At 34.8% G+C, this 27,864-nt stretch overlaps 1 protein-coding gene across 5 annotated transcripts in view; it reads right to left on the reverse strand.

The window, feature by feature from the left end:
* Positions 1-27,864, reverse strand: part of ARHGAP29 (Rho GTPase activating protein 29) — a 79,835-nt gene that overhangs the window by 42,427 nt on the left and 9,544 nt on the right. The window contains exons 1-3 of one of the 5 annotated variants that reach the window (XM_012790968.2): positions 23,672-23,822; positions 17,254-17,490; positions 4,416-4,550 (exon numbers count right to left, since the gene is read on the reverse strand). The exons of 1 other annotated variant lie outside the window; for it this stretch is intronic. In XM_012790968.2, coding sequence (XP_012646422.2) covers positions 4,416-4,550; positions 17,254-17,458 — 340 coding nt within the window. In that variant the 5' untranslated portion in view covers positions 17,459-17,490; positions 23,672-23,822. 3 more of the 5 variants (XM_012790967.3, XM_012790972.3, XM_075999869.1) reach the window with 3 other exon arrangements.

A 27,864-nucleotide genomic window follows, 5' to 3' on the forward strand; every position in this document is an offset into this window, starting at 1 on the left:
GAATATCACTTGAGCTAAGGAGTCAGAGACCAGCCTGAGCAAGAGTGAGACGCTGTCTCTACTAAAAATAGAAAAAATTAGCTGGACATGGTGGCACACCCTTGTAGTCCCAGGTATTTGAGAGGCTGAGGCAGGAGGATCACTTGAGCCCAGGAGTTTGAGGTTGCTGTGAGCTAGGCTGATCCCACCACATTCTAGCCTGGGCAACATAGCAAGACTCTGTCTCAAAAAAAAAAAAAGGAAAGACGAGCTACCTCTACCAAGTACTAAGTCATACTATAAAACCACAATAAAAACAGTGTGGTATTGACACATGACCGAACAAATCAATGGAACAGAATAAAGTCTGGAAATAGATGTAAATATATGTGAGAATTCAGTGTATTTATGATAAAGTGACATCTCAGTGGAGAAAAGATGAATTAATAAATTAGCTAGCCACCTAGATACTTTAGGATGTATCAAAGACTTAAATTTAACAAATGATACCATTTACATCAGAAGAAAAAACACTGAAGAATTCTATTATAATCTCAGAGAAGAGAAGTTTTTCCTAACATCTAAAACTCAGAAACCATAAAAACAACTAAAAAATTTTAAGGGAAAAATAAAATAAATCAGAAGATAAAAAAACACAAAGAAAATTTCCAATTTATATCAAAGATTAAGGGCTAATTTAACTTATACAAAGTTTCTACAAATCAATACTACAAAATGACCAACTCCCAAGAGAAAAGCAGATAAAAGGTCAATTCGCAAAGAAGAATATACAAACAAACACATACTCAACTGCACTCAAAACAAGGGAAACCCAAATCAAATATACACTGAGATACCACTCTTCACTGTTAGACTGGATAACAAAGCTTTGTAACCAGCTCTGTTGGCAAAGTGCAGGAAACCAACTTCATCACTCCTATCACAAGGGCAAAATCTCTACAGAGGGTATTTGGCAATATAAAAAAATATAAATACACGTTTGCTAATCCAGCAATTGCCCATCTAAGAATTTCAAGGCTATTTATTGAACTATTTTTGTAATAGAAAAAAACCGGAAACAATCCAAATAGCTATTAGTAGTGAACTGGTTAAATAAATTATATAGTTCATCAATATAATCGATTACCATATAGCTTTGAAAAAACAGCAACAAAAGAATAAGGAAATTCTTTATGTGCATATAACTCAGAACAATGAACAAGAAGAACACAACCATTTGTGTAAAAGGAGGTCATATATGTGAAATGTATTTCAGGAAAGGTACATAAGAAACCAGTAATAGTTGTTGTTTATCTAGGGAAAGGAATGGGTGGGAAAGAAACTTCACTGTTGAATACCCTTTTATATCATTTGCATTTTGAATGTGAACGAACTTCATTTTGAAAAAATAAAGTTTGTAAAACAGAAACATGAGGTTTCTACAATTCTGGAGGTATAATTAAGGCTTATTTTCCTTGTTTATGTATCAATTTTTAAATATAGGGCAAAATACAGATCATGAAAAACCTAAAAGCATTTTCATTTATAATACAAATAAGATCTGCATAACTGAAAATAATGAAAACAAAAATACTAATAAATTATAATACATAATAAATTACTGAGTTCTGAAGATGTCTTTATCTGCTTCAAAAATAGGCTGTATCTCTCTTACCATATGGCAAATATTTTGTCAGAGTGAACTTCCTGCTTAGAAACAGGAGGAGACACAGGAAAGAGACAAATCACTACTGGAATGAATGCGGAAAAGCTAAGGATTTTTCTTTTAAAGTTATTAAAAGGTAAATTCCACATTTAAAATAAAAAATAAAGGGGGTAGGGGGGAATGGGCAATATATGTAACTTAACACTTGTACGCCCATAATTTGCTAAAATAAAAAAAAAAATAAAAGGAGCTAAAAGATTCAAATTTCTCATAGGAAGTGGACAGACTTCATACATGCAAACCTGTGGTAATACAAATAAGAATATACACCCCTGATTCTAAAGTTATTCTGTATGTGCTTTATTGAATAGTTTAGTAAACATGAAAACTGCATTTGACAGTTAAGACCTCCAAAGCAAGTCAAATGCTCAGGTCACTGTTGTTTTTTAAATGTAATCAGGAGTTCGGAATAAATGATATTAACGATCTCCATATTCCTGACAGCTTTCTGAGCCTATCATACAACAGTTTTCTTAAGTTTTCCTCTCTAAAATAGAGACAATAATGTATATTTATACGTTTTGGGTTTTGGGGGGCAAAAAGTAAAGTATGCAAAGCACTTAGACTGGTATAGAATAGACATCCAAAAATGGTTTCTACTTACCTTTTGCCTTTTGAGGTTTTGAAAACTAAATGACCATTAAGTGAAAGAATTAAATTAAGCTCAAATTTGACCTTAATTTTTCAGTCACCAAATATTTTTTACTTGAGGTATTGATGATATTTTTAGGTGGCCTCAACAGTAAGAGTTGGGGCAGGGAAGGAGGTTTTATTTAAAAACATATAAATTTACCCCAAGAAAACATAATAAAGTTTTCTAGTCTCCTGGAGTCCTAATAAAAATAAGTTTCCCAACAACAAAATAATCTTCTCCTTTTACACATTATACACAAACGTAAAATAGTAACAATAATCCCAAGTGTAAAGACAGTCATAGTGGGAAATAAATATTCAAAAGATTGCTTTACCTCAAAGATAAAAAGATTTTCAAGGTAGCTGAGAGACCACTCTCTTCAAGTCTGTTTCTGGAATGTGGACACCAGCTATACACAGGCACACTCCTTCCCCAGGACATCCTGACTGCACACAATAGCTACTGGCAACAATTGAACTAGGTCGCTATTTCCAAGCATGGAAATTTTACTATCTATAGACACAAATTTCCCTATCTAAGTAAAGTTAAATGGCACTTGTAAACAATCTATTTAAAAACAAACTTGGTTACTGAGCACATTTTTAAAAGTTACTATGTTTCTCATTTAAAATCTTCTACATTTTTTTCCAGTGCTTGAAATACAGAAAAAATACAACCACACAAACACAATAAACCTACATCAAAAAAATGGTGGGGTGTGTGTATACAGAAAGGGTTTCTTAAGTATATGGACTATATTTTATAGACAAGGTTTTTATTTACTCTTCCTGCCTCATCCCTTGACACTTGTCCTTTGCCCTCTCCAAATATGAGCATGCTCACCAATCTCATCATGTTCTTTACGTCCAGAGTTCTTGTACAAGAGGCCTATATCAGAGCCCTTCACCCTTCCATCACAGCCCAGTTAATGCCTTCTTGACCTTTGAGATCCAGGACAGGTAGGTAACCCTTATCCCCAATGAAGTCTTTCTTTTCCTCCCCTAACCTAGGCTCCTCACTGTACTTGTGCAAAGCTCTCTCAGATAAATGACTACAGGATTATATTAACCTTGTCTGTCTCTAACTCTACTACATTACTGCTACCTAACGGTCACTTTTTATAGTTGCATTACTTGAATTAATTTTACCTGATCAGTGGCATTTAACACTGATGATCACTTCTTAAAACCTTATACTTTTTAAATTCCATGATACCTCTTTCCAGATCATCTCCCCTACCTGGTTAGGTGTTTCTCCAGTTACTCTACTCTTTGTCCCTGGGATCTCTTATCAGTCCTCCATTTATTATGCACAGGCTGAGTTGATATCACTCTTTTCTACCACCTATATATCAACAACTCGCAAGTCCACATCTTCAACTCCAAATTTCTACTTAACCTCTTAACACTCAACTTGTCTTATGATTTGTCAACTAGACATAATTACATTCTATCACTACCAAACCCCAACTTCTGCCTTACATCAACCCTTCAACCCTCATCTAGCCCATTATTCCTACAATCTCCTAATTGATTTCCCTGCCTCCAGGCTCATTTCTTCTCAAACACTCCCTTCACTCTCAGTCTTTCTTATACATTACAGACCAGAATAATTTTAACAATTTTGAGCAGCAAATCATTTCATCAGAGGATAATGTCCCATGCTTGATTCTAAGTTTTAGCACATATTTCCTATACATACCCAATAAACTTTTTAATATTTTACAACTTTAATTTCATTTTCACATTTTAAAATAAGGTCCCAATTAAGCCTTCTTTTTCTCCATTTGGATCCCTCTTTTAAGTGCAGCCACTACAAATGGACCATTTTCCAACATCAATTGTCCTCACATAATAAAGACTTTTTGAACTCTAATAAACCATCTCAAATGAGCAAGCACTCATTCATAAAATTCAAATTTTAAACATCAGCTGTTTGGACATATACATAACTTCTTATTTATACACATCATACAAATGCCATGAGCAGAGATGGCCATATAGTCATTATGAACCAAAATGTATCACCTGGATACTTTTTGTTCACAGCAAGTCACTTTTCATATATCTTTCTTACCTTTCACTTTTGCAGTAAGCATTTCTGCGGCATTTTGAAGATCAACAGAATTGAGGTTCTGATGTTTATTCATAATAAACTTTAAAACACGGAGAAGTTCATCCAGACGTATATGAATGACTTCTTTAAAACAGTCTTAAAAAGAAAAAAAGTTTTTAATTTGTTTCCAAAACAAAGTTCCAAGAATCTAAACTATAAAAGATCATCTGAAGCACATTTCAAGTAGAAGCACTGGTTCCGCAATTTCTGCCTACTATATAATTCACTTCTATTTTCATAATTGCAATTACATACAATTTTTATAGCCTTCAGAAAAATCCATAGTCATTTTAATTCATTAAGGATTTCAAAGGCTCTCACAGTTATGGTCAATTTAGCACTATCTTTTTCAGTTTTCTCATTATAAATATGCTCTCTAGATTTCTCTTGAGGCAACTTTATAAGGTAAGTTTTTCTTACAGTTTTTACTATCATACACTTTCTAATATATATGGTAACAGAGTTAAAAGCTCTACAAAGTCTGACATATTAACCAATATTAAAAAAAACACTTATACATTAAGTTTCCACATTAAAATTAATTCTTTGCATTTAGTAATTATCAGTTATTGAAAACCAGTAACTCACAGGCATATATATAAAGACTATCATTTTACGTGCATATAAAATTATGATATAATTTACATATGATAAAATGCACAGATCTTTAATGAATTTTTATACTTCCTAGAAAAACTGAATTAGTTGCCAATGATGAAAAATTAGGAGATCATTACAAAAAATTCCAGATTTCTGTCTACTCTTGAAAACTCAAGATCTGTTATACCAGGCCTGCCTTCCTCTTTTGCTGCTCTCTTAAAAGCATGTTCCTTCTCAGTCCCACTCTTCTACCCCCAGCCTACCCCACTTATTATACCATCCCTGGTTCAAAGGATGCAGAGTTTTACAATCCCTGTAAATAAGGTGACCATATAATTTCTCATCCAAACCAAAATACTTTCATGAGAAGAGGGATGCTACTCATAATCATGATGGCACAACAAGCATATTCCAGGATCTTCATCTCAGGCAAACCAGAAAGTATAATCACCCTACCTTTAAAACCCCTTAAGTAATCCTCAAAAGTCTGAAAAGATAACCACCTTACAGTTCTTTTATATAATTTTTCCTTTCTGTAATCTTACACAGTGTTTAATAATAGTTAATAATCATTAAGTGCTTATTATGTGCTAGGCACAGTTAAAAACAAAGGATATCACCTCCTATAATGTTCACATCAATCTTATTAGATAATCTAAAAATCTCCATTGTACAGATTAGAAAACTGAGGCACACCTAACTTTACCATATTATTAAACTTTGGAGCTAGAATTTGAACCCAGGGAGTTTAATTCTGGAATCCATGCTTTCAATGTTATACTGTCTTCCTACTGAAATAGTTTAAAAAACAAAAAACATTTAAAAAAATACTATATAGTATCACTTTATAATCACATAAATTATCACTTTTTCAGAAATGTTAAAAGACAATCACCAGAGAGAAAAACTATGTATAGGATTAAAAAAATTCTACTATCAACCATCAAATATTCCATTAACAGCATTACTGAGAGAAAACTGTAGGGTGAGTGGAGTGGGCAAGGTGAGAGGGCAAGGTTAGAGCTGGGTATATCAGGACAAAAAGCATTCCAGGGAGAAACAGAGAAAAGTGGTCCAGGTGGTGCTGAAAACATAGGTAACATAGTGCCTTCCAGGAGAAAATCAGATTCATTCATCCAGCAAATTGTCCTGGCAGGAAAAGAAATATAGGAGAATAGATACTAGCCTAAGTAACTCTGGAAATGAGTGGAATCTGTAAGACAAAATGCAAAGAAAATATGCAAAGAAAAAAAGTATGCCACTCTAGTTGAAATCAGTGGAGGTTTGGGCTAACAATTCTGATACTGCTATTTGCCCCTACTGAAATTGAACAGTTGAGTAAATGGACAGGGAATGGTGGGAGCCAGGTAACTCATTGTTGGAGTAGAGACATTAAAAAAAGCAGAGGGAGGAGGCAATAATGATCCACATTAAAGTGATGGATTAAAGTTGGATACTTCAGTAAGAACTCATGTTTAGCTTAATATACAGATGACTACATATAGAAAATTTATAAATGTGTATATGCATAGGTGGGTTAGTATATATACATACATTTCTTTTCTCTGTCAGCTGAGGGGCCTAAAAGAAATGACACCTCAGTAGCAATGAGTGTACCTTTAGCACCCAGATCCTTGTTTCTAACACCATTCTCCAATAAAAGTAACCAGGGCTCCTTGGAGAAATGGCTGATTCTAGGACTGGGACAGAAAAACAAAAACAAACCCAGAGTGAAGAGGGTATATCAAATGTGCACAGGAACCAACTAGAAAAGTTCCCACTGGCCAATGCTGGAATGAGTTGAACAACAAATTAAGAAACTAGTATTGGATTATAACCTAAAGTATAAAATATCCAGGCCAGGCGTGATGACTCACATCTGTAATCCTAGCACTCTGGGAGGCCAACGCGGGCAGATCACTCAAGGTCAGGAGTTCAAAACCAGCCTGAGCAAGATGGAGACCCCGTCTCTACTAAAAATAGAAAGAAATTAATTGGCCAGCTAAAAATATATATAGAAAAAATTAGCCGGGCATGGTGGTGCATGCCTATAGTCACAGCTACTCGGGAGGCTGAGGCAGAAGGATTGCTTGAGCCCAGGAGTTTGAGGTTGCTGTGAGCTAGGCTGACGTCATGGCACTCTAGCCCAGGCAAGAGAGTGAGACTCTGTCTCAAAAACAAAAAACAAAACAAAAAAAACCCAAATATCCATGAGTCCATACTGATATAAATGATTGAATAAATTAATAAATAAGGGGAAAAGAAACCTCTAAAATAATTCTAAATTATTTGTGCAGGTACTTTGCCCTCAAAGAGGGGAAGCATAATTCACTTAAGTATGAGCTATGTAGAGATTTCTTCCAAAGAGTATAGTATGGAAGGGAATGTCAAAAGAGTAACTTTACAGTGGAGCAACTCGACAAACACTACTTAAGACCAGTGACCAGGTCAACATCAACAGTAATAATTATAGATTATTAACTATCCTTAATATGATGTGATAAAAGTGACACTTTACATCCACGACCTTCTTCCCAATATCCTATAAACTCAGTCTAATCATGAGAAAATCATCCAATTCTAATCAAGGCCATCCTACAGAATATCTGACCAGTATTCCTTAAAACTGTCAAAGTCATCAAAAATGAGGAAAGTTTGAGAAACATACAGCCAAGGGGGACCTAAGGAGATATAACAACTAAATGTAATATGATAGGATCCTGGAAGAGAAAAATGAATATTAGGAAAAAATCTATGGAAAGCTGAATAAACTATGGACTTCAGTTAATAACAATGCATCATTATTATTGCTTATTATCAAATACTGGTTCACTAACTCAAACAGATGTAAGATATTAATAAATAAGGGAAATGGTACAAGACTCTATGGGAACTCTGTCTTATCTCAATTTTTCTGCAAATCTATAACAATTCTAAAAGATAAAGTCAATTTTAAAAATGAAATACAAGTAAAAATATTTTAGGCATTTTATATACTGTTGGAATTTTTCCCATCAGTATATGTTATAAAGTTCTTTCTAAATGTTTTAATTTCTAGGGAAAAAGTGAATATTCAGTTTAAAGAACTGTCTAAATTAAAGAAACAATCACTATTTTATCTGTTTTATAATAATGGATATTAGTTTGGCAAGTTTACTTAGTTAAGCCAATACAGCATAATGGTTAAAAAGGATAGTCTCTGAAATCAGATTGCCTGACTTTGAATTCTAACTCCACGGCCGAGAAACCTTGGGCAAATTACATAACCTCTCTGTGCCTCAGTTTCCTCAACTATAAAAAGAAGATAATGGTAACTACTTCATAGGGTTGCTGGATTAAATGCGCTAAAATACATAAAGTAGTTAGAACAGTACCTGGAACAGAGTAAGCTCCCCATAAACGTTTGTAGTTATTTTTATTCTTAGTTTACACAGTAGTAGATATAGGCTAATAATATAAGTTAGCTCTGAAATAGAATCTAGTAGCTTTGAAATAAACTTCTGTGAAAATAATATAATTTGAATAGTTGTAAGAAATAACAATTATAAAACCTTATGACTTCTTGTTTTTCCCCAGTTTTGCATAACAAAGTCTCTTCTTTATTTGGCACATATATAATTCAATAAAGCTAGTATATTCAAGTACTCAACCAAGGTTGAATGATTATCTATTATCACAGAGAGTTAGTTATATTGCTCTTTTTTTGAAACCTGTGTTAGTCTTGAGAGAAAAGTCAGTTATTTTTATCTCTAATGTTTCACAATAAAATCTTCAGATATTAATATACTTAGGGAATACTGTGATAATATTTTGAAGTTTCAGGCTAAAAGAGCTTGATTTTCAAAAAGTATCAACAATGTCTATCAATATTCAAAATTAGCACTGGTTATTAAGCAAGAACTACAAAATACTAATGACCCAAATGCCTAAATAAACCAAGGTAATAAATTCTGGTCTTCTCAGAGACAAGGAAATTAAGTATGTAGAAATCAATATGTTTTAAAATTATTAAATGTTTTCCAACTTTCTGTTTTAATTTCTAATATGGTATGTAATATGTAATAGACAAAACCCACATAAACAAAAACTCTTTGGGATCTTCAAGAAACCTTTTACTGTGTAAAGTGGTTCTGAGATTTCTTGCTACAGCTTTTCTTTAAACTCACTACAAAAGCATTATTACAATAACTATCAGCATAAATGGTTTTCCACCTTGAAATTCCTTTTCTCCTACAAAGAAGTCCTAATAAACAGATACTAAAGATGTTCCAAATTAACATACTGAAAAAGTTACTGAATTATTTGGTAAGATGTTTTAGAAGTTCCTCAAATGGCACTATAAATAATTCTAATTCCTGTGATTAAAGATTTCTGAAGCCTATAAATCAACAGAAATGAACATGACAACTAAATAAAATATTAATCACAATGACTCATAAACTTTTCTACATATTTGGGCAGAAGGGTAACTAGTAGAACATCAGCATGTCCTGCTAATACTTCATCTGAAACTTCAAAAATTAGCAAGCCCTCAAATATTTGTTCCATAAACGGCTAATGAAAAAAAAAGTTCCATTATTACCAAATGTTCTTTTCTACTTATAATGGAAAAAAGTTATCTCAAATTCTTTTTATGAAGCAAAAATCCTCTTAAACTGAAAATTTAATTTTTCAAAAAGTTTTAAGGAGTTTAAGCAGTTCTTTCATCAACACTAAATATTCCTTTCCCCTCTAACAAAAACAGTAGTGAGTTAAGTAAAAGAGGCAGTAACTGTTCTTCCCTAATACTGAAGAAAGATAAGTGGCTGGTTGGTATGGTAGAAAACAATAGATTTAGATCAAGAAATCTGGTCCAATCTTTGATCTGTCACTTTCTTGAAATGATCATATATACAAATTCTTAGCTTCCCTGATCTCAGATTCATTATCAACATAACAGAACTGATAAGAATATCTGTTTTACTTACCTTATAAAGTTATTATGAATATCAAATAGAAACGAAACCACTTTGTTTTAATATACACAAACAGCAATTATTACTAGTAAATCTGTAAGCCATTCAAACTAAATACCTTTGAAAATAGATTTGCCTCACACAGAATCACATTCAATAACAAACATACTTATAGTCAGGTCTCACAGTATTTTGGCTAATGAAGAAGAAACATTAAAGTCTCAATTTCATTTTATATGTAAAATGTAAATTGGTAAATTACTTGGAAATAAAATAGTAATTAAGAGTATATTTTATAAAAATACTTCTATACCTCAAGTCAAATTATAGCATTTAATTTAGTCATATAACTAAATACAAAATAATTTTTAAATGTCACAGTGGCCACAATGTAAGTATAATAAAATGTAATACAAAAGTATTATAGATGTGATTATAGTAAAGTTCAGTCAAAGTCTTAATACTAGTTATTCAAACAGTAGAACTCTTGTATCTCAATGTTTGCTTATTTATCCACTTGCCCTGTAATATCGTAATCTGAATTTTAATTTATTGTTTCACCCATCTGTGCCATTTATTTTCTGCTTCATTCAGCTTATCAAGTAAAAACAGATTAGCCAGCTCCACTTTTTGGTTCTCATGCATTAGCACAATACCGTAGTGTTTATACTGCAAACACTTCATGGAAATGCTTAAGTAAATAAATGAAAAAAGCATGGTGTTTTCCTCGATTTTAAAAAATCCTGACAATAATTTTAAAATCAGTCTTGTTAATTCAGCTTAACCTTTCTAGGGAAAGCAATGAAAACAACAAGGAGGGAAAAAGTTCCAGAACTTATCACTAGGAAACACCTATTTTTTCGCTGTACTTAGTTTTGAATTTACAGGATAAAAGTGAAACCTGAGGAAGAGTGGCTTTCTTTATCCAGCTACCTGGGGATTGTAAAATAATAACAGCTGACATTTTAAAATGCTTATTTGAGGAGCTTTACGTATATAAATTCATTTAATCTTCACAAAACCCCCATTATCTCCTTTTAATAGATACAGAAACTGAGGCACTGAGAAGATAAATAACTTTCCCAGGGTTACAGACAACTAGCAAGTGGTAGAATAAGGATTTCACGTCACCTATTCTGGCTCTAAAATTTGTGTTCTATGATAATTACTATGACAATCATTATGATATATTGCCACGTGGTTAAAGAAGTTATAGCTTAATGACAGGTACTCTGCAATCTGTGATTTAACAGGCTTTAACTTCCAATGATATGCTAGCTACCACTATAAATAGTGTTAAATTATGTAAATCATTCTAAGCAAGTGCAAAAGAGGAATGCAATCCTCTGAGAACTGGTATAGGTGTAATAAATAAGCTGCCTGTACTTCATACTTCATTTCTCAAAGATTCATTTCACACCTTCTAGTCATTAAGCAGTAACCTATTAACATTCTCATTAATTTCTCCTAAATAATAGCTATTAGAAATCATTTCAAAAAAAGTTTACTTCTAGAATAAGACAGAGCAGGACAGATTTGAGGCTAGCAACTTAATGTTTTTAATATTTGCCAAAATTTCTGGCACACTGGGAGGCTGAAAGTAAGAATCATCAACAGTAAAAGTAACACTCAGTGAAATATGTGTCTGAAAAAAAAATCACAAATCTTCCTGTATATTCACCCTGGAAAAAAACTGAGTTAATCCACAAGACAGGATTTCAATTAAGACACTGCAAATTCATGCAGAACCTCTCACAACAAAATATATTACTTAATAGTATTAATCTTTTCATTTAACTCTTCTGTTCAATAAAATTTGCTTTAGAAAGCAACATATCTCTTTTAACTACAGTCCTATAAAATCTAGGATCTAGAATTCATCAGAAGCTATTACTTATGAGATCAGAGGTTTCGTTTCTTTTTTTTTTTAAATAAGTGATACACTCTTAAATTAGAAAACATTTTTAAAAACAAAAGAACTTAATTAGTTTATCTGAAACTAGTGATCAAATTTTTATCTTCCTTTCTAGCCTATTTAAAAACAAACCTACAATCAGGGAAAAAAAAACAAAACCAAAAAAACCTCAGAAAAACAAAGTACAACTTACAATAGTAAGCTTTCATTAAAATCTATTTTAAAATAGTGTTATATAATCAAAAAATCTACAAGAAGTATTAGACTGCTGCTTTTCCTTCAAATATATTTTGTAATGACTATTAATACTTCCAAGCACTGAGTACCAGAAAAATTAGATATTTTGCACTACTCTTTCTAGCCCAGTAAAAATCTTTGCATTTTCCTAATTCCCAGATTTTGAGCTTCCTTGAACAACATTCCACCCAGAAATGGGAAAGTATGTCACAAAGACAGACTTTAAAATTATTGTATAAACTTGAAGAACATTTGTGAATTTGTTATTTAGAATTCAGAACACATTATTCCTCAGGGAGAAAACCATAAACCTGAATTGGTACTTACACTGCACATATATTAATCTATGGTGTTATAATTAAACACAAAGTACATATGCGTTTGTGAGTGCCTTCAGCATTTTAATATAAGATGCAAAATGTACCCCTGTAATTATTCATAATATACCTTAATGAGACTGGATAGAGATCAAAAACTTCAAATTCCACATCTGCTACTTGTATAAGACTACAAGTTAACCTCCTTCTGGAGATAAGTAGTGGAAAGAGAATCATCAAACTCTATCAATTATCCTGTCTCAGAAAGAATGCAATATTTTCATAGTCCTTTGATCTTCCACATTAAACTCTCCATTTTTATTTGTAAATGAAAATTAGAGACAAGCTGCATACATGTCCAGCAGAGGCACAGACCTCTTTGGCAAACATTTATTTTTTCTTATCAGTTCTCCAACAACTATTACAATACAAGCTTCATATTCTCACTTGGGAAATTTTCACAAACACCACATTTAAGACAATTACTATAACACTCACCAAAAACTCCTAGAGACTCGAATTGGGAGAGAGAGGAGAGGGAGATATCCTCTAAAATGCATTACATAATTTTAAAACAAATACTTAGCTGTCTTCTTCAGCTCTAAACTGTAAATATTTAGAACACTGTACAATCTCTAACTTCATTCAAATTTTGAATCACAGTATCGTAAAACTGACAGCATCTGGCACAAGTGCCTCATTCTTAACAAAAGATTAAATGGCTTACGCCATATTCCAAAACTAGTCAGGAGGCCTAGAACCTAGATCCTGGGATTCTCTTTCCAGAGCTCTTTCTGCCATCCTTCACTATCTATTTAACCAAACAGCATATAACCTGGCTGGAAAATTATCTGCTGGTTCAAATCAAAGGAGGTCATGAAAGTTATATACTCCAAAGGCATCTTAAGGAAGGAGATTTCAAATGGACCTCTATTTCTGTGTAAAATTTTCTTACAGTTGGTTAAATAACTTTTTCTAGGTTTCCTTTAAATGCTACAGAAGTAAAAAACATTTATAGCTCAAGAACTCATCTCAATTTTCTCAGTATTGATAAGGGCCAAATGTCTATACCAGCCCGGTACAACAGAAACTTCTGCAATGATGGAAATTTTCTGTATCTTTACTGTCCAATATGGTACTGTTGGATAGCCACTATTCACATGTGGCTACTGAGTACCTGAAATGTGGCTACTACAACTGAGGAGCTGAATTATGAATTACAATTAAGTTGAAATAGCCATACATGTCTAGTGGCTACCATATTGGACAGTGCAAGTCTGGATAACTGCCACAGACTACAATAGCTAATGAAATAATGAAAACTGAGCAGTGTTTTTACAGAGTACCTGACATGTGAAGTAGCTGGTATAACATGGAAAGAAGACACCATTCTGGGTGTGAACTCAAGACTTCTGGGTTCCAAATGAGGCCATTATTTATCAGCAATAAGAGTGAAAACACATAATACATACATCTCATCTGTGAAATGGGGCTAAAAGTACCCACCTTTGAGGAGACTGAGATTAAACTTGTTTGTATGTGTAAATACTCTGTAAAATGAAAGGGACCAATGTAATGACATAATAATTTCTATATCTATGTGGGGAAAGGACAGTGTGGCCACAAACCCATCACAAAACTATTTATCTAAGACTAGCCTCAACCAAATGATTAAACAACTGCAGCAATAGTCAAGTGACTCTGCTCATCACTGCTTCATTATAGGTAGATAAAATTTACAGAGAAAATGGTATTCTGATTAGACCAAAAGGTGACTTAATTATATATCTACATTCTTTACCCTTAAAAGCTAACTTTTTAGCCATTTAACAACTAACAGATGTCAATTAAAAAGTAATTAACAGTGCTAAAAACTTAGCATCCTTCCTCTTAAGGAGGTAATAGACAAAATATTGGCAAGGCCACAGAAAATACTGAGGAGGCTCCCTCACTCCAAAAGAAAACAGTGAAACAGCTCTTTGCTGTTTGGCAAGTTTATAACTGTGGTGATAACTACAGAAGTAGAAGTCCAAGGATATTTCTCAATACTCAGAAGACAAAATCATGGCCCATGTCTATAAGAATATGCATAATATTAATACTACCTTACATAGTTACAGAATTTTAAACATTTTATCTGTTTTCTTGAAGATATTTCATTTGATCCTCCTAATAATTCTATTAAGTAAGAAAGGAATAGTCTGATATTCTTAAGAAGCTAGAAATCATGATCAAAATTGAAAACATTATTATACAGTGTTGCCCTAATCTTTTTTAATGGGATTCATTTATATGTTTATATATCCTTCTTTGTTTAAAGAAAACAAAAAGGTTCTATTAACTCATACTAACTAAATAGTATATTTCCAGATTTTGATAACAATGTTCCAAAAACAGAAAACAAATTCTTATTAAATCCAAAATTCAATACAACATGTCCTTTTAACTCAGATTGAAGAACCAAGCATTAAAATCAATCCAAAGTAGTTGCTTCTTGGCCTTTTGGCTAACATTAAGTGTAAAATCAACCTAAAGGTAAATAATAAAACTCTTCTAGCCACTACATGCTAATGAATTGATTATTTAAAAAATATTTTATACATTTTATTAATTTATCAGGCATAAATTGCAAGCTTTTTGATTACTAATGATACAATTTATTAAGTTTTGAAGTACTGGATTTCTTGTTAAAAAGATAATGTCCTCATAAATTTTTAAAATTAAATTTCAGTGAATAAACATATTTCCATATATATCCTCTTATTTCAAGGGGTATTCTCCTTCTGTATCTTATATTTATTACCATTTTGCTCTTTTCTAACTTAGGACCGGCTTTTGGTCCTCTTCCTTCCTGTTCTCTGAACTGTCTACTTACAAATTAAAACCCCTATAAAAAACTTCTTGGAGATAAGAAGTAGTCTAACTTGTTTTAAATCACCACCATTTTAAATCTGTGAAAAAGGGGATAATGATGTAAGATGAGAATTTTAAAAGATATAAATCTCCTAAAAAAACAAAATAGAAATTCTAAGTAAAAAATCTTATTTATATTTGATACATTAAATACAATCAGGTTTTATCCTAAATTAAGGTAAATGATTTGTCAAATAATCATTTTAAATTTCACCTTAAAAATTAACCCAGTTAATGAACTATCAAAAAGATTAAATTTTACTGTATATAAATTTAAATTTTAAAAAATTAATCTAGTTAAAAACAAATCTTTATTACAAAGCTATGCTTCTGATTTTTTTTTTTTTCCCAGAGACAGGGTCTTGTTCTGTTGCCTAGGCTGAAGTGGAGTGGGGGTGATCATAGCTCACTATAACCTCAAACTCCTGGGCTCAAGCAAATCTTCCTGCCTCAGCCTCCTGAGTGGCTAAGACTATAGGCACGCACCATGACACCCAATAATTTGTTTTATTTTTTGTATAGACAGGGTCTTGCTATGCTGCCCAGGTTGGTCTCGAACTCCTGGCCTCAAGTGATCCTCCTGCCTTGGACTCCCAAAGGCTTGAGCCACTGTGCCCAGCCTGCTTATTTAAATAAATGGTAGATGTGTCATTTTGGTAAGAAATCTGTTACCAGTATAATACTTAATATATTTAGGATATCTTTTCATAATGACAAGATAACTTTATTGCCATTTAATCATCCATAATTAGACATCAAAATCAAGCTATTAAAATGAATGGGAGTATAAGCAACTTCTTTTCTAATACTATTTATATAGTATCAAAAGAATGACTTAAGTGATTGCTGTTTTAAGGTAAATTCAAACACTAAAATTTTGAGGCTTCAATTCCAGTCTAGTTATTTTGGACATTTCAACCTGAAAATAACAAGTTAGAAATAAACTCTTAAATTTCATACAAGCACAAAATTTGGTTTTAGTTTATTTTTCAAAATGCACATCAGAAAATAAATATTTAACTTATATAAGTACAATTATTTATTGAAAGTTTATAAATTTATATGAAGTCCCAGGAGGTCTCATATAAATAATACTTGGAATCTTCATCCCACTATCCAGACATACTACTATGAATATGGAAATGAACTGCTACTTATCACAAAATAGGGGCTGCATCTTTAACAATTATCATCATTGCTATCAAATTTGGATATAAAAGAGGCATTAAAAGTTGAAAGACTTAGTTACTATGATCAAGTCAGGGATATAGTCCTTTAGGATAAACAAGTCACCAATATCCATTTCTGACTAGACAGAGAATAAATTCTGTGATTATCCCTTAATTCGAGAAGATGTTATGGATCAGCAAAACAGATTTAAGTTTGATTTTTGAGAAAAAAATGTACTCAAATGCAGTCATTTTAGATTAAGTTTTAGCAACAATATGGAAAGATGAATTTAGGCAAAAGTGTTAACAATGTAAATTATAAACATTAGTCTGGTTATTAAAGACTAATCAATGTACTGTGTTACTGTTAACAAAAAAAAAGATTAGAATTCCAACGATTTCAAATTTTCCTATGTCAAATGGACCCGGCCACTAGCAACCAAAGACTTATTTTCCTTTTTTGTACTCTTGTTCCCACACACTTACCAAAGTTTCTATTACGTATTATAATATTATCTGATTATAAAATAGTTTACACTATAAACATCAAACATTTGAAGGAAAAAAGCCATAAAATAACTAAAGCAGAATACCCTGTTCCTACCACTGTGTACACACTTATCTGTAGCTAGGCTGGCATTTAAAATTTTACAAACTATCCAGTAAGAATGCCAAAAGAAAGCAGTGACAAACCTGAAAGAATAGCTTCTTTCAAATATAGTAACATATGGGAGAACTTCCTGATATCATTCACCAACTCCTTGATGTAATCCGGATCAAAAATGGAGTTGGAACTTATGGACTTGAGCCCCATTTCAGAAGCTGTAACATCAGTAGAGAGTTGGCCTGATGCCCAAACACGCTTTTTCTTTGTCTTTTTCTGTTTGTGAGCAATCATCCTTTCATTTCACAGTCAGAAAAACGGAAATCCTTAAGGGAACAAGAAACAATACAAACAAAACAAAAACAAAAACAGAGAGAGACAAAAATACTATATCAGCCAGGAAAATATTATACTAGGTTTTCACAAACAGCCCACAACCCACTTTGGTATTCTATTTTTTTAATTGTTTAAATAAGTAAATAAAATACTCTATTTTAAATAATGGCAGCTTCAATTTATTAAGTGCCAGTAATCCCAACAACTCTGATATGCAAACTGTTCTTTTCATTTCACAAATGAGGTTAAAAGTTTTTCTAAGTTCTCAACTGATAAACAATGAACTCAAACTTAAACCTAGATCTTCCTCAAAGCCAAAATCCATGCTCTTAGTAAGTTCTTCTTAATTCCTAGGGTATAAAATTTTTTTCAACTGAAACATCGCTTAGTGGACAGTCATATTCTCCCTCCATGATATCACCTTCAAAAACAAAGATGAAATATGTCCTTTGAAAGATGAAATATCTGTTTCAAAATCTTCCTCTATCACTTACTTACTGTATGGGCCAATCATCTCTTCACTTTGGTATGCTCATTTCTAAAATGGGAATAACATTCTGACAAGACCCACATCAGATTATTATAAGTATTAAATAAAAGCATAGTATAGAAGTACCCAGCATGTAAAAGAAGTTCAATTACAGTTAGTTTTTCCTAATAATCATATACACACATTCATGCACACACACCCCCATCCTGAGTTATCAAGTCCCATCAAGAATATTTCTTTGTTGAAAACAAGTCCTAAGGGTGTATACTAATCTGGTATACCCAACTGGTTGAAAAAATGTGTGATTATCTGAGTAGTATTTTTTATGAGTTCAGGATAATACAGTAAAAAGGCAATCTTTTGGTATGAGAAATATTTAGATTTGAATCCTGGCTCTAATATTTTCTAGATATGTGACCTGTACAATTTACCTACAGGTTTGTGGAAAGATTAAAAGGGATCACAAAATTAAAAGATTTCATATGTTTAAACATCTAATTCTGGCACATAATTCCACAAAATCTTAAGAAAATCTCTTCTTCATCCTCATTTTACCTTTCCAGAATTAAAAGTCCTAACCTTGTTTGTATCTCATGAAATTAAAAAAGGAATGACTAGAGTAATTAAACTAGCTCAAGCATTATAATTAAAACATTTTTCAAATATTTTGTCTTGAATATTTGAATACTTTCAAAATGGTAAATGACTAAGGACTTCTGTGAAATTTACAATAGAAAGTTTTATGTAATATTCATCTCTAGTCAAATGTAAGATGTATTATTGCATCAGTTACTCTTTCCTAAACCTTTACCCAATTCCATAGATTTTTTTTCTTCCTGATCTATAGTTCTCTAATCTATCTACTTCTATTAATATCTCTACTGACTCCACACTGGTGAATTACCATCATTTCTTATCTGAGCTACTGTACTAATTTCCTAACCTATCCACATCTATTCTTGTCCCACTCCAGATGTCATGAGTGAATTTTTCAAACATAAATCTCATGATGTCATTTCTTTGCTCAAAACTCTTCTAAAGGATTAATGAGAAGCCATCATGCACTATAAGGCTCAATGTGTGATCTGGTTCCTACCTACCTGTGCGATATCATCTAGAGACACAACTCCTGGCTTCTCTACACTCCTGCCACACATACCTCCTTCTCACTCTTCCAACAGTATTTGTTTATCATAACCCACAGCAGGAAATAATTTTACATCATGAGCCAGTTTACACGGTTAGTATGTTATGTTTGTATGTGGTATGTCTTTGAGAATGCATTCATGTTTCATAAAACACATTCTAGCTAAGGATCCATGTGATATATGTAAATTTTTTTTATTCTATTCCAATTCATTTTTTAAAATGCTGGTTGCAATTCACCAAATTGGTTTCATACATGTAATGGGTCATGACTCCACAGCTTGAAAAATACCAATTGTTCAGCTCAGGGTCCTGTCTCTATGTACTTCCATTTATCTGAAACATTCCTTCTCCTTCATTTATTCATTCTGAGCTCAGCTCAAAGACCACTTCCTAAAATAGACCTTCCTGGAACACCCTCATCACCCCCTATAACCACCATCACTAGTTAGAGCAGAATCTCCCATTAGATGCTCTATAGCTGTGTCCCCAACCCCTGGGCCATGGACCAGTACCCGTCTGTGGCCTGTTAGGAACTGGGCTACACAGCAGGAGGTGAGCAGCAGGCAGGAGAGAAAGCAAAGCTTCATCTATATTTATAGCCACTCCCCATTGCTAGCATCACTGCCTGAGCTCCAACTCCTGTCAGATTAGTCACTGTCTCCCATCACCCCCAAATGGGACCATCTAAATTGCAGGAAAGCAAGCTCAGGGCTCCCACTGATTCTACATTATGGTGAGTTGTATAATTACTTCATTATATATTACAATGTAATAATAATAAAGTGCACAATAAATGTAATGCACTGAATTATCCCGAAACCATGTCTCACCCCACCCCACCCCCAATCCAATGGTAAAACTGTCTTCCATGAAACCATTCCCTGGTGCCAAAAAGGTTGGGGACTACTGCTCTATAGCATCCTGTACTTTTCATCACTGCACTATCACAGTTCAAATAGATAGTTCATGTCTTCCCATCTAGACTATAATCTCTAGGAATCAAGACCATGTCTGTTTGCTAACTCATGTGTTCTCTGCTCACAGCACAGTGCTTAGCATATAAGGATGAACTACTCAAAACTATCTGCAGAATGAATAATGAATTTACAAAAAGAATAATGGACTTATACACTTATAAAGTTTCAATTAATTTTATGTTAATAAAAACAAAAATAGTTAACTCTGAGGATGATGAAATGTCTTAAAGTAAAAACAATTTTTTTAAAAAAATCTATTTTTAACCTAGGCATTCTCTGAAAAACTCTTATTCTCTTCCCATATTCCTTCCTCCACCTCTTCTTGCAGAGATGCCCCTTCAATATCCAACCTGATTAGCCTGGCATGGTGGCATGCACCTGTAGTCTCAGCTACTCTGGATGCTGAGGTGGGTGGATCTCTTGAGCCGGGAATTTGAGTCCAGCCTGGGCAACACAGCAAAACCCATCTCTTAGAGAAAAAAAAAATCTATCTCTACAATGGTATCTTTAAAAAAATATATATATATATGAAGGTGAGTGAAGACAAGGTTACATAAAACTGAAATTAAAGTTGGATTTCTATTATTGTTTCTCCTGATTATCAAACATGGAGCCCCAAAACTTTCCTAACAGCTGAAGTTCCTTTATTCAATATCCTTTTGTTAATCTCAAATTATTTCTAAGAATGTAATTTCTACGCTTAAACTAGTTTCAAAATCCATCTACCATTAATCCTTAAATATGTAGATCATTTCTAAAATGAACCTAGGGCAATTTTTGAGTACAGCATAATTATTACACCTAAGCCTCCCTTCCCACCAAAAACAAAAAATTCAAGTGCCTTATTTGGGCAGCTATTTTATAAATCACTATGAAAAAGCTATTAGCCTAACAAATCTTATTATTTTTGCAGTTTATTTAATAAGGTCATTCTGTTTAGTTCTGATAGCTTTTAAATTCAGTAAATCAGAGAACTGGTCACTGTCACTGGTAAACATGGTTACAAAACTTAAAGATACACATCAAAGATTCACCTATTTCTGCAAAAGAACTTACTTTAAGTAATTGTGACAAATTAGTAATCCAAAGCTAAAAGTGTTTCAAAAATGCTTGAACATTTTTAGACAAGACTAAGAAAATATGTAAAAAAAAAAAAAATTGAAACAAAATCAAAAACACATGACAGGGAGAGAAGGAACTAAAAAGGATTAAACTCTACCTCTAGTCAGCATTATCATGATTAGTGTGCTAATTCTATTACATAGTCTTTATTACTTTTCATATTTCAAACTGAAAAATGGAAACATTACAAATGAAAAAAATCTCTAAAATAACCAACTTAATCTAAGCTTTCATAATTGAACTATGGTAGTAAGTAAGTTTGGATAATATATACTTTCCAAGAGCATATATACTAATTTCTCATGTGCCAAAATGAATAAGGTCTAGTTGGTGGTAACATAAAATGTAGTTACTAACAGATTGCAACTGGCCATTTAACTAAATTAGGTAATAATGCATGGAAAGTACTTAGGAGAATGTCTGGTTCATCATGAAGGCTCAATAGCTATTAACCATTATTACTAGCAGTGCTTTATTGTGGGAAATTGTTTTTGAACGTACTTAAGTAATAAACAAGATGTGGCTTCACTACAATAAATCTGTAGATTGTAAGCAAGAAATAGAGGACTAGAAACAACTCCAAACACTTAACTGAATTGTGGAAAACTACTAAAAGGGCTAAGTGAAATTTGAACTGTGTAAACAGATTGTTGAGCAAAATGTTTGTGAAACTCTGGTGCACCTCTTCCAACTCCAAACCATCAACATTAAAATCATGTATCGTCTACTTCTCAAAGAATTCTGTAGCAAGGAGAAATCTACTATGCAAAACTACTTTCTCTGTATGTTGTAAATTCTAAGTAATATGTGCATTAGAAATTTGGTCACAACCTTCCTGGTCCCCTAGAGCATCACTTTTTCAAGACTTCCAGTAGCCTGTGTCAATCAACTGTCCCATTCCCCATGCACTCCTCCCCCAAAGTACAGTAAGGAAATATTTTCATTTTAGGCACTGGGCTGTCTAAATGAAGTGTAAACTGCCACAAATATAGATACTTAACTGTATCCATCTTACCATTTATACCTGAGTAAAAATTGCCAGATTTTTCAGAAATCTGCTGTTTCAGCACAATTTCTGATTTGGTAAGAATCTATTTTAAAGATGGTTAAAAAAATTAGAAGAATTCATTCTGAGTATTTAATTACATTCTTAAAAAGCACTCCCCACAAAAACAGAATAGGGACATGTGAGAAACAGTTCTATCAATAATATGCCAACAATTTCTAAAGGAAGATGTATAACACACATATACTTCATTCATTTTTCTGCAGTCTAAGCCTAGAACACTTTAAAAAGAAGCAGCTGCCCAGCCTCCCATGCCTCCAAAATGTCTAGCATTCATGGCAGGGAAGGCTCTCCTTTGAACAGCCAAAACCACCCAATGCCAAAGAGCGCATTCCCCATCCCAGGAGTTAAATGAAGAGAGAAGAATACAGTAACCAAAACGGACAACCGACGCTGACAACAACGAAGAAAAGATATATGACAGACAAGAGGTATGTGAGTACTCGGAGACAGATGGAGAGAGGGGAAGGGGCACTCAGCTCCTGTCTTTTAGCAGGTAAAAACACCCTGCCCTCTGAAAAGGTTTGAGTACAATACCTTCTGGGGAAGACAGTAAAAAAATAAAATAAAACAAACATAAAGACACGATGCCCATCATTTAGAACTCCACCTTGAAATGTCCCACTTCAGCTCACCCGTCCAAAATAAATTTAAAAAAAACATTTTTTTTTAAATGAAAACCGTCAAACCCCAAAGCACGTCCACAAGAGAACTGGCATAAACCACAGAGACTGAAGAAACCACCTCGAAAAAAAAAGCCGAACGACAGAGATGAGGAGAAAGCACCACGGAAAGACTAAAACATCGGGAATGAGAGCCCAGTCGAGTGAGAACCGCAGTCAGAGCCGCCAGGAGAGGGACGGGGATCAGAGGCAAGACCACAGACCCCGCAGTGGTCAAGAGCACAGATGCCGCAGCAAGAGCGCCTGGGTTTCAGCCCTGAGGCTGCCGATCACTAGAGTCTGTGCTTTGGCAGGTTTTAACCTCAGTTTTCCCTTCTGAAAAATGCGTTGATGATCATGGACCTGTCCTGAGGATTAAGAGTTAAAAAGTTCTTAGAACAGCAGGCGCTCAGTGGTACCGGCTATGTGTTCGCTTTTATTTTATGATCAGCATCATCTGATCTGGGATACCGCTGGCATCCTTCCCGCTCGGTCGTTCCAGGGTCCCAGGCGCGCCCCTCGCCCCAGTCGGACACTCCTCCCCAAGGACCAGGAGCCCGAGGACCCCGGGGGTGCGGGTCCCCAGCTCAGCCCACAGCCGCCTACGCTCGGGACCGCGGCGTGGGCTGCTGGACCCTGGACGGCAACTTGCGGGTGCCCGCCACAGTCGACCCCAACCCGGGGCCACAGCTGCTCCACACTCACCGCGGCGTTCCATCCCACGTTCCGGACGCCGCCGCAGCCACAGAGGCTGGAACTCGCCGCCCCCATCCCCCACAGCCCGCGGACAACCGACCAAGCCGCCGCCGCGACTACCGCCACGACCGCGCCGGCCACAGTCGCCCCGCCCGAGAGCCCAGCCCATTGGCCAGCGCTCGCGGGGGCGGGGCCTGGCGCGCGCGGCAGGTGGGGCCGGCTGCTCCCGGGCTCGCGGGCTGTCAGCAGCGCCCCAGCCGGACACTATCTTCAAAGTCGCCAGGGTGTGTCGGCTGCCCCTGCACTTGGAGCAGGGCAGGCGCAGCGACTTAGAGAAGAGTATCCTGATGACTACATGTGGCTAATGGGCACTCTCAGATCATCACTCTACATTTCTTCTAACCTAATTCTTTGGACGACGTTTTCCCTCTGTCTCCAACTCTCTTGGGGTGGGGGGTTCCACACACAGGTAAAGTGTGACACAAGCCTGGCCCAACACCATTCCAGAAGAATGAACTTACCTCAAAACCTGCCAACTACTCTGCCTTTGTACCACTTAGGCCTATCTTACTTTCTTCAACTGCACTCTCCAACTCACCTCAGAATGAGCAAAAAGCCTAAGATAGCATAATTAACGAAAGCAGCAGAGGCTGTAAAGCACATACCTCCCATATCAGACTACTCACTGGAACAAATAATTTCATTTATCTCAGTGCTGGAACATTCAGAAAGAACTAAGGAGAAACGTGGGGGGCAGGGACGTGAATAGTGTTGGGGGCAGAGGAAAAAATTATCACATACAGGAGAAAGAAAAAGACACAGAGCAGTGTGAATATGAAAAGGGGAAAGAAAATGGAGTGCAGACACAGGAAGAGAGAAAAGTCAAAGAAAACAAATGGGTGAAGGCAGTAAGAGACCACAAGAAGGAAAAATAAAAGAAAGAAAGGAGAGACTACTCACTAGACAGAGAAAAAAGAAGCAAGCATGATAGAGCCAGTAAGTAGGATGATGACAGCAGGAGAAAACATTCATTGACAAAGAAAGAGGGACACACTTTTCATATCTTTGAACCTTACAGAGAAAGCAACGTTGGGGAAATAAAACAAATTTGGCCCCTCAGGTACTACCTAGAAAAGATAAATATGAAAACACTCAGCTCCTTAGTTATTTTATCTCCACAATGGATTGTTCAAACTCAACTTGCACAAATTTCCCCCTCAAACCCCTTGGTACAACAGTACCAAGGACATGCCACAAATACTCAGGAAAACTAAACTTCCTTCTAACCACACTGAAAAAGAAAAATGCACTAAGGATTCTCACCATGGAAACCGATGATGCCTGAACTGAAACAAACTTGTAAGAGGAGACAGAGGAGTCCCCAGGCCAAAAAGGGGCTGAAACAGTGCAACTATGATTTAATCATAAATAAGGTTTTTGGAAAGAAATTTGAGGAAGTCCCTCAACCTCAAACACCCCCATAAATCTATTTTAAAATTAATTATTTGCACTTATCCACCATTCCCCTTAATAAAGAGTATCGTATTCCTGATTAAAATGGAACTGGCAACATCACTGACAAGTTCATATGAGGGTGTGTGGATGGAGGTGGTGGTGTGGCAAAGATAGAAAGGAGCACACAGAAGGGAGAGAAAAGTTGGGAAAGAGAGGTATGAGAAGGAGAGAGAGACATTATAGAGGGAAGAGAATGAGAGGGAAAATAATAAAGAAGATGGGGAAATACAGAGGCAAGGGAAAGCAAAAAAAAGGGAAAATGAGACAGAGATGAAGATAAGACAAACAGAGGTGATAAAGACAGAGAAAGAGACTACCCACTGATAGAGAAAAGGAAGAGGGTCACTTCTCACATGCAAACAGTTCTAAGGGAAATGAAGCCAATTAGGCCCCTAGCTTGTTACCAGAAAAAGATAAATATGAGAACCTGAGGGTCCTTGATTACCAGGCTTCACAATTATTTTTCAGATTTAATTTTTAAAAATTTACCAATTTAGCTGTACCAATATCAAAAGCACTACTAAAGACACCTAAAAACCAAACATTCCTTCAAACCCCACCAGAGAATGATACACCATGGACACTTAGGAAACCACTGTTAACTCAAAACTGAAAGATATCAATGGAAAAGAGGAAAGGATTCTGAGGGCCAAGGAGGGTGGGGCCAGGCAACTCTCAGAGAACTCAAAGGAGCAAAGCCTACCCCTCATACCTGCTCTGGGTTATTCTTAACACCCTCCACACCAGATCTACTTCTAAACCATTCCAAAACAGACAACTATTGTGCATAGGACCTGATACAAAGTAGGTCTTCAATAAATGTCAGATGTTAAAGTATAAAGTTTTCTGAGGGAAAATCTGGTCTCAATCTCAATCTTTCTATTAAATCTCTTAAAAAATACAATATCTACCATTCATCCAGAGGATGATGGCATTTGGAAATATTTGCAAAAATGGTAGTTCACTTTTAATTTACAAAGGTTATTTTATTAATCCCCCTATTTGGATTTTGTTTAAAGTAATTTTATATCACACAAATTTTAAGTATGAAAAGTACATTACTGCAATAATATCTTTCTACAAGCCCAAAATTCTTGGTTTATAATAAAATTATATAGTGTTTAAAACTATCAATGTATCTGTTATAGAAGTCCAATATCTTAAATTGTCCAAGTTGCAGAAAAATGGAAGCAACATATAATTTTTTAAAAATTACTTGCCTTTTAACCATTTTATATTATTGCCTCTAGTATTTTTCCTTCTCAAACGGAAATTCACACCCTCTATGATACTGCACTTGAGTCAGTCATTCTGTGCCAATCTCAACTTATATATTCCTAAAATCTTCACCGTGTTCTCTTCAAAATATCTGTGATACCAGACTGAACAGATAAATGATCTTTCTATCTACAGTGGTGACATCATCAGTATTGTTAATTCTGCTACGTGTCTCAATAGTCCTGAACTTGATTCTGTAGTGTAGGTAGCCTAGTTTTCATAGCAGAATATGAGTTTTAAAACATTTGACAATGTCTGGAGACATTTTTGGTTGTCATAATTGAGATGGAGGATTCTACTGACATCTAGTGGGTAGAGGCCAAGGACACTGCTAAACATCCTACTTTCACAGGAAAGCTCTAACTCTTAAAGAATTATCCTCCAGCTCAAAAGGTCAACAGTGTCAAGGTTGAGACACCCTGTTCTAGATCCAACTACCACTTTACAAGCTATAAGACAGAGGAACATGTTAAATTATACCACAGGACACACCCAGCAAAATCTGGACTGTGGCCCACTTAATACAGTAAACAACATGATTTCTTCCACAAATAAATCGCAAAAAAAAGATGAAAAGAAAAATCTCTGGATTAAAAATTCCTTAAAAGATATATCAAGTGAGGAATAAATAGGACCAGACTTACCCTTCCATTGTAGTAAACAACTATAAAACTGGACAAAATATATATTGTTTTCAGACATTGGACTACACACAGTATAGGACTCCGAGAGATAGGATCACAAATGAGGTAAGCCCTACAGTTGTCCCAACTTCTGCTTAAAGGCACATACTAGACCATGGCATAGGAAGCCAAGCAAAGTGTGGCATTCTTGCTAAGTTCAAGAGTTAGGGATCATAGTTCCAGGAGAATGGAGTAGCTAGAATCCATAAGACAGACTACTTGAGAGGAAGGCTGTGGAAAAAGAAAGAGCTCCAGAAATCTGCATAGGGAATTCTTTAATTCTCTTGCTGAATACTAAGAGGCACACGTATAGATTAGAACTCCACAAGATTGGGCAAAGAATTTCCTGGGAGCTGTAGCTGAATAATTCCCAGGTTTCCCACAATGCTAAGAAAACTCTTGAGTTCTCATCAGCCAGATAGAGACCAGCTGAACACCCTGGGGGAGATTCTAGAAGGGCATGCCTTGTAATACATCTAACCTAACCTTAATTAAAAAATGTATTCCAGATCCTCCCCAATGAAACTTCAAAACAAGCACATTTTGTAATTATTTTTAATGAGACAGGGTCTCACTCTGTTGCCCAGGCTGGAGTGCAGTGACACAATCATAACTTACTGCAGCCTCCCACCTCAGCCTCCCAAGTGGCTGGAACTACAGGTATATGCCACCACACCTGGATAATTTTTAATTTTTTTGTAGAGATGGGGTCTCACTATGTTGCCC

The sequence above is a fragment of the Microcebus murinus genome, chromosome 2 (genome assembly GCF_040939455.1).
Source record: "Microcebus murinus isolate Inina chromosome 2, M.murinus_Inina_mat1.0, whole genome shotgun sequence".
In the NCBI taxonomy this organism is placed as follows: Eukaryota; Metazoa; Chordata; class Mammalia; order Primates; family Cheirogaleidae; genus Microcebus; species Microcebus murinus.